Genomic DNA, 16,300 nt, shown 5'->3' with positions numbered 1-16,300 from the left:
CAGACAGACATAACTTACCTAGGGTGACTTGTAGCTAAAAAAAAAACTATGTATCAGACTGTGCGCGTTGATGTCTTTTCAACGTAGCTTGGACGTAGCAAAACAAAATCTATTTTTTTTTAATATAACCATATAACGACTATTGCATGAATTTGCATGTATTTAATTAATGTTATTGGAATTACGTGCTGAATTATTTCTCAATTGCTTCATTCGCATAACCAGAAGGGGCGGAAAACATGCAATAACATGTAGCTAGTCAGAATCTTATGTAATCTGTGGGTTATCTGGCAAATGAGTGCGTGATGAGTGCCCTTCCTGCCTCGGAGCGCGGAAGCCTTATACTGGCTTTAATTAAAATATACTTACTCGCAATTAAATGTATTACAACCTAAGTTTCTTGTTTTAGTGAATGTGCTTGCTAAAGAAACGGTTGATTTCTGGTTTGTTTTATTACGAGTATGTTCGATGGGTTAGTGACAGTGATATGTCACGATACGAATGTAGCTGTAAATTATGTTGGCATTCCCAAAGAAAGATTATTTTATATTTTAAATATGGCAATACTTGCTTTCTTCTCTAATCTGCAATACCGTGCATCGTGTGTTAAAATGTATAAAATAATATTATAAAAGTGCCGTCTACAATATTGTCCAGCTGTTATTATTTACCAAGACATCGTGAGAAGCACCGCCATCACCTAGATGCCCAGAAACTGTCTCGTGTTGTTTATAAGTTATAACATAAATAGCCTATATACGTCCCACTGCTGGGCACAGGCCTCCTCTCAATCAACCGGAGAGGGTAAATATAAGTTATGTGTGGTATACTAAAAAATATAACAAATAAAACATACTCAAACATCAAATGTTTGTCATCTTATTGTAGGGATAAGTTCACATGTATACGCTAAAAGATTGTGTTCGTTTTACACTTCCACGTTCCATTCATGCAATATTTGTGTCGACACATGTTACTATGTTGCACTTTACACGTCATTTATGTATTTACTCGAATATCTAAGATATTACGTGACGTATACGGTGGGTGCATCGGTTGTCATATTCGATGTTAAAGATTGGAATGGGTTAGGTACGGTCACGAGCATCAATATGTACCTATACACTTTGGTACCATGTCACATTAACTTTTTTGACGAATTGAACTAAGTCTCACTAAATGTCAAATATGTTAGCGCGACAGAGTCCTAAAGTGGGTACATTATATTGCTCATGACTGTACATCAAAAACTATATTTAATACGTGTTGCGTGACAGTTGTTACTCGAATTCTTCATAATATACTTAATAAGGATATAGATGTTGAATATGGATGGTAGACTACAAATCGTAAACAAGCAAACAAAAAGAACTACAATTTTTTGGTAAAAAGTAATAGTCCATTCTCAATGAGATTAAGGTCGCCAAGCGTCTGCTTTTCTATTTGACATTTATTTGCATTGCGCACTTACTTTTATATGCGCAATATCAAATTGCAATATTGCTTTTTTAGATGAATCGCTTCGACGTGGATTTTTAACCCCCCTGATTTTCTTTCCGCACCACCAGGTGACCAGGTCAAGCAGGTGGCAGAGGGGCCCTATATAAAGAGCCCTATATAAAGGGGCCCTAGAAAAGACCGAACCCAGTGGAGGAAGATTACATAATCACGATCCTCAGCAGTGAGGGAACGACAAGAAAGAAGAATAGTCTAACACTTACATTTAATGTCTACGAATATTTCCTTATTACTTTTTACCAAAAAAATAGTAGTTATTTTTGTGGTTTGTAGACCAAAAAGTTCATTGTTCAATATAGGTTTTGAAACCATGTCACATTAACTTTTTTGACAAATTAAACCGTAAGTCTCATTAAATGTCAAATATGATAGTGCGACAGGGTCCTAAAGTGGGTACATGATATTGACCATGACCGTACGATATAGATAATATCATCTTTAAACTGAAAGCACGTAAGTAGGTATTCGTCCACATAAAACGAATTCATGACGTCATCAGAAGAATTCAGCTCATATTGTCACAGGGTGACATTAGAATTTTGGAAATTAACAAACTAAAAATCAACCTTATCCGGTCTGTAATAGTGATTATAATTCTATACAAAACTGTAAATTTTGACAGAGCGTATACGTAGAATTGGCACTTTTGATTTTAGTAAGAGCCGCAGTTCTTCTACTAACTTACTAAGGTTACTGTGGATCTACTTACCTAGTGGAAATAATGGTCGTAAGATTATGTTACTTAAACAATTACCACTCTATGACAATTATGCTGTCATATGGCATGCTGATCAAACACCTAGCTACAGTAAGTATTTATTATCGTGTGTCCGCGCGTACAATGCTGTGAGGCAACCGTATTGTAGTTTTTACGTGCGCATTCAAATGTCTAAGTTATTACATAAAGGCACATACCTTTAGACAATAAAAGAACAAAATTGTGTTTCTTGCGATGTCAGTTTATTTCGCTACCTTGCCTTGTTAGTTTAAGAATGAACTGCGGAATGGGTTTTGCCTAGTATTTACTGCGGCTTACATAAAACAAAATATGATTTTTAAAATATTTGTCTTTGACCTGAAATTAGTGAAGTTGTATGAAGGTACCTAAGTACATACTGCGCCTTAGCTACTTATATACATGGTTTCTAGCCGCCTTATCATAAAACGAAGACCAAATTCAAAATATTTATTTCGGAAACTAGTCCATATTATGTTAGTAACAGAAAACTTAATCTAGTATTAATAACAGATTCGAAAGACGGCAACATAAAAAAAGGTACATGAGACCGGTCCGAGTTACCGAAACCGCGGGCAGCTATGTAACTTAGTGCAATCAACTGCAATCGTACCAAGCGGTTCAGCAGCGCCGAGTCGTACTTGTCGCTCATGATGGTGTAAAGATAAACTATTTAAATTTAAAAGAATAATCCGCGCTACCAAAGTATGCAACGGATTTTAAAACTAATAGACAAGTAACGCCGCGTCCTCGGAACTTTTTCATGTTCTTCTTCTTCGGAACTATATTTTAAACTTAGTTTATCTTTTAGTCTTTTTTTACCACAAGGCGGTAGATGTTTACTTAAGCATTTAAGCATAGAATACTTATTTTACTGCTCCAAGTGAAAGTTATACCTGCTTTTCTTTTACAGCAGACGAAAAAAAGATATTGACTTGACTAAAGAAAAACTGTTATCAACTTATCAATTGTCGGTAGTTTAAAGTTTACGTAAGTTAAGAATGTATAAATACTTACATTTAAATTCATTGATTCGTTTTAATTGATTTACATTATGCCTATTAATGCAAGACGAGGAATTAGACAATTTCCTGCAAGATTGGCCAGAGGAAATTTAGAAAAGAGCTGTGTAACAAATGCAAGCCTTTACCCAGCAGTGGTACACTTCAGACTAGAAAAATCTAGCCAATGCAATATAGTCTGTAAGACTTACAAAAGAGAGACCCTTAAAAGAAACAACTCCATCACGGAAATCATAGGAAACCGTTACAGTATTGTCATACCATAACAAAGAAAAGGAAATAATTTTGTAAACCCTTATACTCATAGTTAAGCACTACAAACTAAGTATATAACAGATTTTAAACTTAACTGTATTAGAATAAAGTAAATTCAAAGTTATCGTAAACATACGACCACACGGAAAGTTTGCGTCAAATAACATTATGGGGTCACAAGAATGGTTAAGAGCAGTTACGATGGGTCGTAATTCCATTTACGAATGGTTCAAAACGAATGATTACGTTAAACGCAGTTACAAAACGTGCGTTGAACGCGTCGCCCAATTAATTCGCAAGAGATGACTGAACTCCGCGCACAACTTATGGTTTTTAGGCGTAATCTTGTTGAGGATGTTGCAGTTGATACTACTTCTCGTGTGGATTGAGAGGTGGAATACCAGGGTTACTATTGAGCCGCCAAAGGCCCCTGACGTGACTCATGTAACGACTACTTACTTACATCAGTAAGTGGTAACCGGGACCAACCGGTTAACGTGCCTTACTAAGCACGGATCATCTTACTTTAGGTCAATCAGTAAAGTCTTTTGTGATATTTCCCTACCGGGATTAGAATCCGCAGTCAATACTGATGATATTATATACTTACTATGAAATGCTTTAAAAAAATGTGTTTAAAACAAAAGCGAATGGAAAGGAACTCAAAGGAAACCCGAGCGAAAATGGTAAGTACTTACAGTAAATCTAATACGTACTCACATGCGAGCACCAAATATTTAAAGAATCTCTACGATAATTATTTAGGCGTACGTTTGCGTGTAAAACCATGTCCTATTAATTGACCAGTGTAAAGCGTCTAATGCGCCATGGGTACAGTGAATGTTAGAGCCACCTGTGTGATGTTTGCGACGGTTGCGACACGCAACCACACAACCACGGGAGGGCGCAGGTCATCAGCTATGTCTGCTGGACGCAAGGTTGATGGCTGATAACCTGATAAGCGGAAGATTGGCGAGAGAGGTGAGTTGATGGCTAAAATTGCGTTATTTATTCTTTGTGCGTATATGTTATTTAATGCATAGATGGTATTTCTTTGGAACCTGAGTTAACTTAACAAGCATAGTGATAAAATATATCATGATAAACTTGACCGGGTTGCGTGGGCTATATAATGTAAACCGTTACTCGGGGCGTTTCTATACTTATACCTATGTATGTGTGTGTGTCTGTGTGTTTGTGTGCGTGATTTAAATTCTTATTTACTGACATTCAATCATTTAATCTACCATACTGGACTATATAGTAAGCTACCATAAGAAACATTTATGTCGTCACCGCAGAACCACGTTAGCGACGCGATGACGGTTGCAATATATTAATGTTACCCCATACCAGGTCATCTCTTATGTCAACCGGACGTAAGGTTGATGCCTGATAAGACAAGGCATAGATTTCGGACATTCGTGACAGGTGTAGTAGAAGTGTAGAAGTGACTCAATAACCAATCCAATTTTGACCGTTTAATTATGTTGTAATATTTTGTTTACGTCTGTGTGTGGTCATAGATTAAGTATACGTAGGTGTGTCGTCATTTTAACACCTGTATGTTACGGCATTTTTAGTGTTTATTGCCTATCTGGGACTATTTAGAGCCACATTACACAAGTGATAGGTATTTGGATGATTACTTCGCAATGTACGTTCTGTCGTCTCGATGGCTAGTGGCGATCGCCTTACAAAATCTACTAATATCAGAAGATCTACTAATATATGTGTCGATGAGATGTATTTTCTTCTACTGCTCAAATATAAGAAGAAAATGTCTAGGTAAGTAAGCATAATATTTCAAAACCTTTTAAACTTAATACAAGAACCTACTTAAAACTATTATAAACTAAGTATTTTTGTAATTTATCATTATACAATAGATAGGAATAGATTTAAGACATAAAGAAGACATAAATACTTAAGTTGAGTACCTATTTACCAAAATCACTTACAGCGATGGCCCGGTCATAACAACAAAGTCGTATCAAAATTGATTCACATGGTCGTTCGCCGATGCGTTTAAAAACCCATTACACTAAAACAATTCATGCGGGTGCAATAAACGTTACAAAGTTTACCTTCTACTTAATTGTAATGCTGTTATAGTACTTACCATCTAAAGGTTGGGATCGCCTCTATGTTTTGGGTATGAAACATCCATTTAATGTTGGTTTTAGTATGCATAAAGACGGCGAGGAGTTTCGCAACATGTTGTATGACCCATCGGTAAAATCTCGCAAGACTACAAGTGGCACATCGTAAGTTTATGTTGTAGAGGTTAAATACCCTTGCTTCTCTTGAAACTTATTGTATGCAGCATAAGGTGTGTCTTTTACCTACATATTATTTAAGAGATCTTTATTTTCCGTGTTGTTCAGAAATAGAAAGCCGTATTTTGAGAAGCTACTACTTCAAACGCTACACACTATACGTTATTGCATCAATTACTGTTAAAGTTTTAAAATAATATGTCTATGCGTAGCCTAAATGCATAAAGCGGTTACTATCATCACCCTTATTCCTTATTATACATCTCTTCCGTACAGACAGAGAGTAAAGTGCAACTCTGCAATCTGGGGTATCTGCCTGCGCCTGCGACCTCGCGTTGACCTTTATTCGAGGATGCTCACATTCCGATCCGAAGATTTCCCAAGCCGTATTTATACCCATTGTTTCTTACCCAGCTATTTTTATACTTAAACCTATTATTATAATCATTTTCGATGATGAGGTTCGTGTAAAATTAATTAGATGTCTATTATATTCTCCTTTGTATCAAGGTGTTAGCTACACACGGCTGTCAATAAATCCTACATAGAAAGGCATAAGCCACGAAACAAGTATCTAATTGATTGAAGGATAGTATTAGGATTACGCAATGTAATGAGCCACGGTAAGTAGTGTTATTCAATGATTGCTTATTGTATAAGTAAGTTCGTTTAAATGCACCTTGTAAATATATTAATTGCTTGCAATGGTGTAATATAAAGTTATGAGAAGATGCATGTACCTTATTCGACAAACAAAACCAGTGAAGTCCATCGGAGGATTGGTGACTGTTCATTTATGTGAATTGATCCCAGAATTTTCTTGAACTCTCGATGGAACTGACTAGCGACACGCTATTATAGCCGTTTTGACGTTTATCCCGCTCATCAAGTTTCGTATTAATTTATAACTATATAAGTATTGATGGAGCGAATTGCTGTACATTATTATGTCAAAACGGCCATCATAGCGTACCGTTAGTTTAGCATAGTTAGTCAACAAAGGCTGCAAAATTAAAAACTACCTACTTACCTACATTTCAATTCAGCGAGGACGTTTCTCATAAGGTCCCGAGATAAGGTGACATTAGACGAACACAAAGAACATAAAACAATGAAACAAATGATTAGTGACAAGGATGTGTTTATGTTTGTTGTTAGCTCTTACACAGACTATTTAGGTACATTGTGCTCCACACACGCCTTCTAAAAGTCCGGGACTTCATAGGCCCGAGATATGGTAACTAATACTTATTAATCATAATTAGCTGACTTTTAAGTAGGTTTGAGAAATTGCGTTCGTAAACTTGATTGTCCTCCAATAAATGCAAGTTGTTTACAATTTTCAAATTTTCTAGTACAGATTAATTAATGTTTGAAGGTAGTCAATAATTCAGTTCAGCATCTTGTCTATCGTGATGGTGGATTATATACAGGTGTTAGGCTAAATACAGAGTTTGTCAAGATCATAATTCTTGAGTTAGAAGTTATAACGTCAATGTTGACACTAATAGTAACTCTGAATAATGTCTCCTCACTTTCTCGCTATACTTTCCGAGTTTTTCTAAGCCTGAACTCCCATATCGGCCTCCTAGAGTATTTTAAATCACCTTGTATGCACTTGGTTGTACATTTTCGAGTACAATTTGGAGGTGTGTTCCCACAGCCGCGATCTACGCGGTAATTAGCCGCATCATCAATCAGCGCACATCGTAACGTCCGGTGATCATTATACGTCATACGATTGAAGCGAGCAAGGTCCTTTACTACGGACATGGTACCTTCTCCGTAATAAGTTTAGTTCACACTGGGAATACACCGAATTCAATTATCGTTACTCTGTTGTAGACGATCAGTACAAAACTCAGTAGATATCTTGTGTATTGCGTTTTGAAAAAGTAACCTTCTAAGTTAAAGGTTATGCGTACAGCGTACAGAGCCGAAAAAGCTGCATTTTGTGTGCCGCTTCGTACAGGATTCCGGCCTGGATCATTTTCCCGGCTCTGTGTGCAATAGAATGCAAATATTTTATTTGCACTGGTAAGTAAGTAAATATATCTGTAAGTATTGGGCTGGTTTTCTCTTCGCAGGTTGGAAGGTCAGACATGCAGTCGCTTCTGTAAAAAACCGGAACTGTCAAATTTTCAGGTTAGGTAAGCGAACCCTGTGAATAACGGGATAATGTTAGGGAGATGATGATGGTGAAGTAAGTAAATACACATTTTTAAGTATTTATGTAGGATTATGGCAATCTTATCGAAGTATCCAACCTGCAAACAGGCGTGCAAATATTCAAAAGTGGTCTATAATTATAACATTAAAATTCTGTATTATGTAAGTAAGTTAACTTTCCATCTTTCCTAGCGTAAATATCACACATTTTTCATATCCTCACCGTAGGTAGGTTATCTACGAGTACTTACATTTTTTCCATCATTGTCAGCACAAGAAAAATGTATACTGTGTCCGCATCTTTACCGTCCAAATAGTGAAGGATGCTACAGATATAATTATTGTTATTTATTATATTTAACAACACCGTTTTGTTATACAAAGTAATTTTCAAATCAAACTCAGCTAAGGTTACTATGATAAATGAATATTAAGCTTAATAAAGGCTGAGTAAGACAAAATAAAATGATTGGTAGTGTATATAATGAAAAGATTCTTATAATTATGGTGTAATCGCCCGCTTAGGAGCTATTGTATGCGCACGTAAGCTATGCAGTGGTTAATTTGATTACCTGGCTATTATTTTATATATAACAATAAGCTTTGATAGTAATTATACACTATATAAGCACTTTATTAGAGCAAGGATTGCCTTCTCAATTTTCGCATCATAATTAAGAATCAAACGAACTTACCTAGTGATGTTTGATTCCAATTATGCGAGGGTCTCAACCGAAGACGATTACTTTATTACTTGCAGCAGTACATGAGTTGGTGTCATCTCCGTCACATATTTAGAGCCTAATATCACAAAAAAACAAAACCTATTTCCTTTCTCCCTCCAACACTGCATCGGTAATGCACCCGCACGATGACCTCATTGTTTCAGAGTAAGGTTTTTGTGTAATAAACATTTTTTTTTTTTTTTTTTTTTTTTGGGGTGGGTGAGGTCGGGATGGAGTAATCGTCTTCGGTTGAGACCCTCGCATAATTGGAATCAAACATCACTAGGTAAGTTCGTTTGATTCTTAATTATACTTCGGGTCTCAACCGAAGACGATTACTTTATTACTTGCAGATGTTCAGAGCAATGTAATATTGTAAAAAAGAAAAATGTTGTAATCGTAAGTTTTAATGTAATAAACTATATATTATAATAACATTTGTAATATTTAATCAAAGAATATGATCAGAAAGGTAAAAATACATTTATAGTTCTCTTAACCTATGAAAGTTAATAATATAAGTGTAATTAACCTCAATGTGTAAGTTCCTAACTTAATTTGTGTTTAATACAGCATTTACAAATTCGTTATTGTCTGTATGTACAACCTCTCTAAAATAATATTTTAGAAATACATTCGAGGAGTCGCTCCAGCCTGCAGCCTTGCGAACCACTTCCAAATTAACCCCCGACCTGTGAGCCGCAGATGTGGACGCTGCTCGAGTACTGTGAGCTCCAAATATCGTTATATCAATTCCACTGTCTTGCAGTACCTTTTTAACCCATTTCGCCAAAGTTTGAGAACCAACGTTTTTATAAGGTTTACGTATCCCTATGAAAAGGTGTTCTTGATTACCACGCAAATCTTTGGTTCTCTCTAAATAAGTTTTGATTGCTAGCGCCGGGCAAATACTAGGGTTTTCATGAATGAAAGGTAATTTGATTAGTGGTTGGCAGGCTCCAGGTTTCGAGGTTTTGATTAAGTCGGTGATTCTAATCACAATCATATTAGTTTGTAATAATATATTGTTTATTTTGATCAGACCAAGAGTCTGCATCCTTTGGGCAGAGGCTATTGCTAGTAAAGTACAAGCTTTATACGACAAATCAGCTAACGAAATATTATCATATGGATGCATATTGGAAAGGTAGTCTATCACTGTATTTGTATCCCATGTTGAATTATATTTAGGTTTAGGAGGCTTAAGCCTATACACGCCCTTTAAAAAACGATTGACACAGTCATTTAAAGTAATATGGGTACCAAGAATGATTGATAAAGCAGACCTATGTGTATTTAGACTACTGTATCCAACGCCTTCCTCAAACTTCTTGGTTAAATATAGTATTACTGTACTAGTGTTAGCCTCATAAATATCAAAATGATTATTTTTACAATATAGCCACCAAGACTTTATTGAACTGTTATATTGAATTAATGTATTTGATGCAAAAGACGCCATCAATATATCTAGGGACTCTTGTGGTACACCACGCCTAATCATTGACTCCCTGATAATTTGGCTGCCACCAGGATAAGGTCTGCGTGGAGTGGATGGCAGTCCCTGAAAGGAGAGTATAATAAACATTTATCAGGTCCAAAGTATATTTTTTCTGATATAACAAGTCTAGACCACAAGGGGTACCATGGCTGTGATGGCCAGTAGGGTACCACTACGATACCTTTGGCTTTATCCGTGATTATTTTTTCTAGAACCCTAGTTATTAAACTGAAAGGAGGGAACGCGTAAAAATTGATGTTCTGCCAACCAAAAGTAAACGCGTCAACCACTTCAGAATAAGGATCAAGTTTCCATGATGCATATCTAACGCATTTATAGTTCTGAGCACTTGCAAAAAGGTCAAATTCAGGGTTTCCTAATGTATTTGTAATTTGTAAAAATGCTTGTTTAGAAATTTCCCATTCTGTGTCTATATTTAATCGACGAGATTCCCGATCTGCTATTACATTATCACTCGACTTGATGTAGGAGGCAAATACAAAGATGTTTTTTACCTCACACAACTGCCAAATATTACGGGCAAGTTCATTTAAATGAGGGTGTTGCACACCGCCCATTCTATTAATGTAACAAATGGCAGTGGTGTTATCAATTCTCAAAAGAACATCACAATCTCGCAAGTCTGCAGTAAATATCTTTAGTCCGTAAAATGCGGCCTTAAGCTCAAGAGTATTTATATGTAGGGTCGATTCAGTCTTAGACCAGTTGCCATTTGCATTTTGACCGCCGCATGATGCGCCCCATCCAGTATTAGATGCATCACTAAAGACTTCTAGAGAGAAAATGTTTTTTCGAATAGGACAGAATGACGATGATATATTGTCTCTCCACCATATTAAATCATTTTTTAGAATATTTTTAAGTATCATTGACCTACTATAGTCGTCTGAATAATTTAAAGCTAAAAACTTTTCGCGTTCAAACAGTTTGGTGTACACCCAACCGTAACTAACAGCTGGGCATGCGGAGGTCAAAAGGCCTATGAATTCTGCGAAGAATCTAATAGAACACATATTTTTACGCATAAGCTCCGTTGCTTTATTTCTAATGCGTTGTTTCTTTTCCACAGGTAAAGTAATAATCATGTCCGTAGTATTTAGAATAAAACCTAAGAATTTGCATATCTTATTTGGTATCATAACGCTTTTTTTAACGTTTATAACAAATCCTAAAGATTCCAAAATATGTATTGTATTGTTTACGTTTAATAAACATTCGTCATAAGATTTGCCTATACATAAAAAGTCATCTAAGTATGTTACTGATAGCAGTCCAGAGGCACGTAAATATTGTAGAACAGGTTTTAATAATTTCGTGAAGACAAAAGGTGCAGTACACAAGCCAAATGGAAGAACGTTAAACTGATATAGTTGTGATCGCCAATGAAAACGCAGCATTTTCCTGTCATTTTCATCTACAGATATTAAAAAATAAGCATCCTGAAGATCTATTGTAGACATGAAATAGTTTTTGTTTAGTAGTTTTATAGCTGTTCGATAGTCCTCCATTTTAAAATGTTGAACTTGAATGAATTTATTTAGTTTCTTTAAATTTAATATAAACCTATGTTTTCCATTCGGCTTAGGTACTGTAAAAATAGGTGATATAAATTGTCCTTCACATGGAGTACAAGGCGAAATGAAATCTGAGTCTAATAGTTCTGTGATGCTTTCATCAATAATTTTGGCTTGAGAATTGGAACTACAGATGTTATTTTGTTCTTGAATGTGTTGCATGGGCTTATCTTGGAAGGGTATTTTATACCCTTTCACCCATGACAAAATTATAGGATCTCCTGTAAGTTCATTCCATTTGTCGTAAAAGTATTTTAATCGACCAGCTATAGGTACCTGTGGTAGGATTTCTACTGGCGTCCCCTCGCCTGCTGGCGCGTGTGTGCGGTGTTGGGGCGGCGACCCCGCGCCGAGTCCTGGCGGCGATCCCGCGGCGGCCGGCGTGCTGCGGGGTTCGTCCGCGGCTCTGCCGCTGCTGCACGCGACGCCCCCCTCGAGTTTAAAGCTCCCCTCTGCACTTGTGGAGCTGGAGGCGCCTTGTATGGAGTTCGTGGCGCCTGTTTCAATTCCGATCCAGTCCTGGTAATGGCTTTCGATGATTTGATATGTTCTGACAAATCAGATCCAAAAAGATGTTCATCTATCTTAGTATTTTTCACCGTATCTCTGATATTTTTATTGAGAATATTTAGCGCAGCGTACCTGCGAGCTTGTGATTCTCTGTAATGACTGTCGCAAATAAGTCTTCCAGCGTCACTCAAAGTCTTTATTATATCCTGAGGAACCGTACTTTTAGATGCAAGGGCCCAATTTAAGACTTGTCCAATTGCAGCGAGACTACTAGCTAGTTGGTTTTGTTTACCTTGGTTGTACAAATCTTTTTTTACATTTATGTCCGGAAGAGCCGCTTTTATTTCTAAATTGAGTTTTGGTGCTCTTAGATTTGGACAATTCTCTGGTGGTAAGTAACGTTTCAACAGTTCGGATTGGTTATCTTTAGACAGGCCATTAACAAGAATATGCGTCCATCTAGGAGCAATGTCCTTATGCAAATTATCTCCGAAACTTTTTTGATTCACAAGGTCTTCACCAAGGAGTTGTAGAACTTCAGGTTCTAACGGCGCCTCTGTAGCATCATCCTGTACATCTGCGCTCGCCGCCGGCGCCGCCGGTTCGCTTGGATCATCGGTGTCGGCTGGCTCAGTTGTCTCGAGCTGAGTAGGCGAGCACTCGTTATTGTCAATAGTAATAACCTCGTCATAGAGGGTTTCTTCTAGATGGCCTCCACCTACAAAATGAGATGGGTATTTAAAATACCAGTCTAAGTAAGAAGGTAGGTATATTAACGACCAACACGATTTACAGTATTCTAAGCACTAATATTTCTTATAAAATCCCTCGACACAGTTTACGTGGAGTGTGTTCCTCAACACTATAAAAGTGGAGCATAATAAATATATTTATCCTCTACACGGTTTACGTGGAGTAAAAAATGCCTCAACACTATAAAAGTGGAGTAAAATAAGATATAAATCCTCTACACGGTAAACGTGGAGTAAAAACGTGCCTCGACACTTTGAAAGTGGAGTTGGGAACTGTTATCACGATTTACGTGAAGTCCCTATTATATATACTATACACCCTCTGTGTACCCCTTAGGGGATACAGGCGTGGTGCTATGTTATATTTGTGTTGTTATATTATATTTTTATTATAAAGAAAAAAATAGGGTAGTGTCATAAAGAATAACAATATTTGAACGTAGGTACGCATACAAATAAATAAACGATTTACCTGTATAATCTGGCCGTGAATCTTCCGACGACACAGATAATGACCGTTGTCTTTGTCTTTTCTTAATTTTACGCTCCAACCTCCTCATTTTTCGCAAAATGCCATCATAATCACTATCCCTCGATGCCGATCGCTTCCTTTTTCCCATTATTGTACGTCGGTAATTGCTAACGAAAAATAATTTCTCAACAAAACGTAGAACGTGTGACTTGGATAACACAAAAACACGTAATGAGGTCATCGTGCGGGTGCATTACCGATGCAGTGTTGGAGGGAGAAAGGAAATAGGTTTTGTTTTTTTGTGATATTAGGCTCTAAATATGTGACGGAGATGACACCAACTCATGTACTGCTGCAAGTAATAAAGTAATCGTCTTCGGTTGAGACCCGAAGTATAATAACACTCGCATGTCAAAGTAATTAGACACCATGTCGATAGCATGGAGTTATGTTGAGGTAACCAGGTTAGTTATATAAGTAATTATAATATAAATGAACGTCCCCAAAAATCATACTCCGTTATCCATCAATATTTTATTTTTAGTGGCTATCTTTCAAAGCATTCAATATTACCTACTAAAACACGGGTTTTTTTGTCAATGAAGGACTTTTCGGGCTATGTTCCCCAAAAAAATATAGATGACGCTTGATTTAACTTGTTTATAAATATCTATTTTCTCATTGCTTGGGGTACATAATTATTATACAAAAATATAATCTAACGGCAGAGGCATATATAAAAATAGTTGTTGCTTGATATTTGGATCAGATATACGTATACAATTATGTTGCTACCTATATTGCTGCTTTTTATTTTGACCGGAATAATAATGGGTGGAAGATGTGTTGAGCCTGGATGTAACAACAAGGGTCATCATTTATACCCAAAAACAAAGATAACAGATGCATATGTCTATTATCCATGAAATTAGAAGTTTAAACAAAGGAAATCTATACTTCCCATCTATTGCCATCTATATTTTTTGGGAATCGTATCTTGGAAAGTCCCTCATTCCATGTCAATTCATAAGAGCACTCACGGCCTTTATAAGAATTTATAATTTGCTTGTTGCATTTTAACAAAATAGGTGTAAATGTCTTCTTTAATTCACATAACATGCACTAAAGCTTTTGTGCCAGTAACCTTCACAAAGTTCACCATATATCTATCGGATTCATGGGTGTATTGTATGCAAATGTGAAGCACTGTTTGTTTAGATGATCAAATAGCGCACAGGTATCTACTCCTACTGACATATTTGACTCATAAGAATGACTCAGGTAAGTTAATATTGCCTTCCAAATGCAACGTGTGGGTATATTAATTAAATTATTAAATTTTAATCACCGCTTTACTAGATATTTACGCTGTAGTATGATCATCTATTCATATTATACGTAGCTGGGTATACAGGTAGGTATCAATCATTAATTTAAGAGCCACGCTTTTGTCGGTGTAGCATTCTCCATTCTAGTCTATCAAAGACCAATTATTTCAGTTCCTTATAAGACACGACGTTCGCCTTCACTTTAATCTGTCTTCCCCTTCCTCTCTTTCTTTGTAGCTTCCCTTTTATGATGTTTTTAATAAATTTGTCGTGTCTTACTTATTAAGTGTCCAGTCATCTTGTCTCTTCTGTCCTCAATAACTGAATACACAGGTCTATATAGACGTATTTCTAATTATAATCACATAGTGACTCAGTAGTAACCGAGTGTTAATAGATCACATCACTTAGATATAATGTGTACATCATGTCAAAGTCTACGACAGGACTACGCAACTTACTTTATTAAGTTAGACGTTTTAGCTGATTATTATCAAAGACCTTCAGTACTTCTGTATTAACAGATTTTTCAGTAATCATCATCATCTCCCTAGTATTATCCCGTTTTTTCACAGGGTTCGCTTACCTAACCTGATTATTTGACAGGTCCGGTTTTTTACAGAAGCGATTGCCTGTCTGACCTTCCAACCGGCGAAGGGAAAACCAGCCCAATACAGGTTAGGTCTCATACCTCCGAAAATGCATTTCTTTGGAATGTGGGTTTCGTCACGATGTTTTGCTTCACCGCTGAGCACGGGATAATCATTTATGATCCAAACATGAATTCGAAAACAAATTCGACAATGATTAGTTTAAGCCTGTGCTGAATTCGAACCTGCGACCGCAAAGTGAGAGGCAAGCATTTTACCAATTGGGCTCCACGGTTTTATGTGCAATGAATATTGGGAGTAAAAAAAAAACAAGAGTCTGACTTTACTAAAAAGTAATTAAGTTTGATTTTGTTGACACGATTTACCTTTTGTAACCATTATATCCTATACCTTTATACGCATGCGTATCAATCAAGAAAGAACTAATAAACTTTAACCTTATCACTAAACTGTTCCTGTATTTTGAAAACCTCGTGCGCCTGAGCATCGACTGCAGTATGATGTAATGCGGCTAATGTATACTAACTTGCGATTTGAACGAGAGCTTGCTGCAGAAACTGTTCAACTTCAAGCGAATCGCGGACAAAACGGATATTTTAGTTTTTGAGAACCTACCTAAAATAGTTTAAGCTGATATGTTTATTAAGTCCAGATATTCCCTCAAATATGGGTCAAATCTTATATCAGAATCTATTAAAATACCATGTTATGGTTTGAGACGCCGCCTCTATTTTAAACCTGTCGGAACTTCCCTCGTGAAACGAACGAGACAGGATCATATTGATAACTATTTTTATCGGAACGATACGTAAATCTGAAAAGTAACT

At 36.5% G+C, this 16,300-nt stretch overlaps 1 protein-coding gene across 1 annotated transcript; it reads right to left on the bottom strand.

Annotated features, from left to right (window-relative positions):
* Positions 1-10,135: 10,135 nt before the first annotated feature.
* LOC126367168 (uncharacterized) lies at positions 10,136-13,928 on the bottom strand. Its single transcript, XM_050010582.1, has 3 exons — positions 13,535-13,928; positions 12,077-13,028; positions 10,136-10,268 (listed from the first exon to the last, which is right to left on the bottom strand). The coding sequence occupies exons 1-2, from the start codon at positions 13,773-13,775 to the stop codon at positions 12,091-12,093; spliced, it is 1,179 nt and encodes a 392-aa protein (XP_049866539.1). The 5' UTR covers positions 13,776-13,928; the 3' UTR covers positions 10,136-10,268; positions 12,077-12,090.
* Between the last annotated feature and the right edge of the window lie 2,372 nt (positions 13,929-16,300).

This window comes from Pectinophora gossypiella, chromosome 5, assembly GCF_024362695.1.
Source record: "Pectinophora gossypiella chromosome 5, ilPecGoss1.1, whole genome shotgun sequence".
Taxonomy (NCBI): domain Eukaryota; kingdom Metazoa; phylum Arthropoda; class Insecta; order Lepidoptera; family Gelechiidae; genus Pectinophora; species Pectinophora gossypiella.
This window is presented reverse-complemented; position numbering and strand designations above follow the sequence as displayed.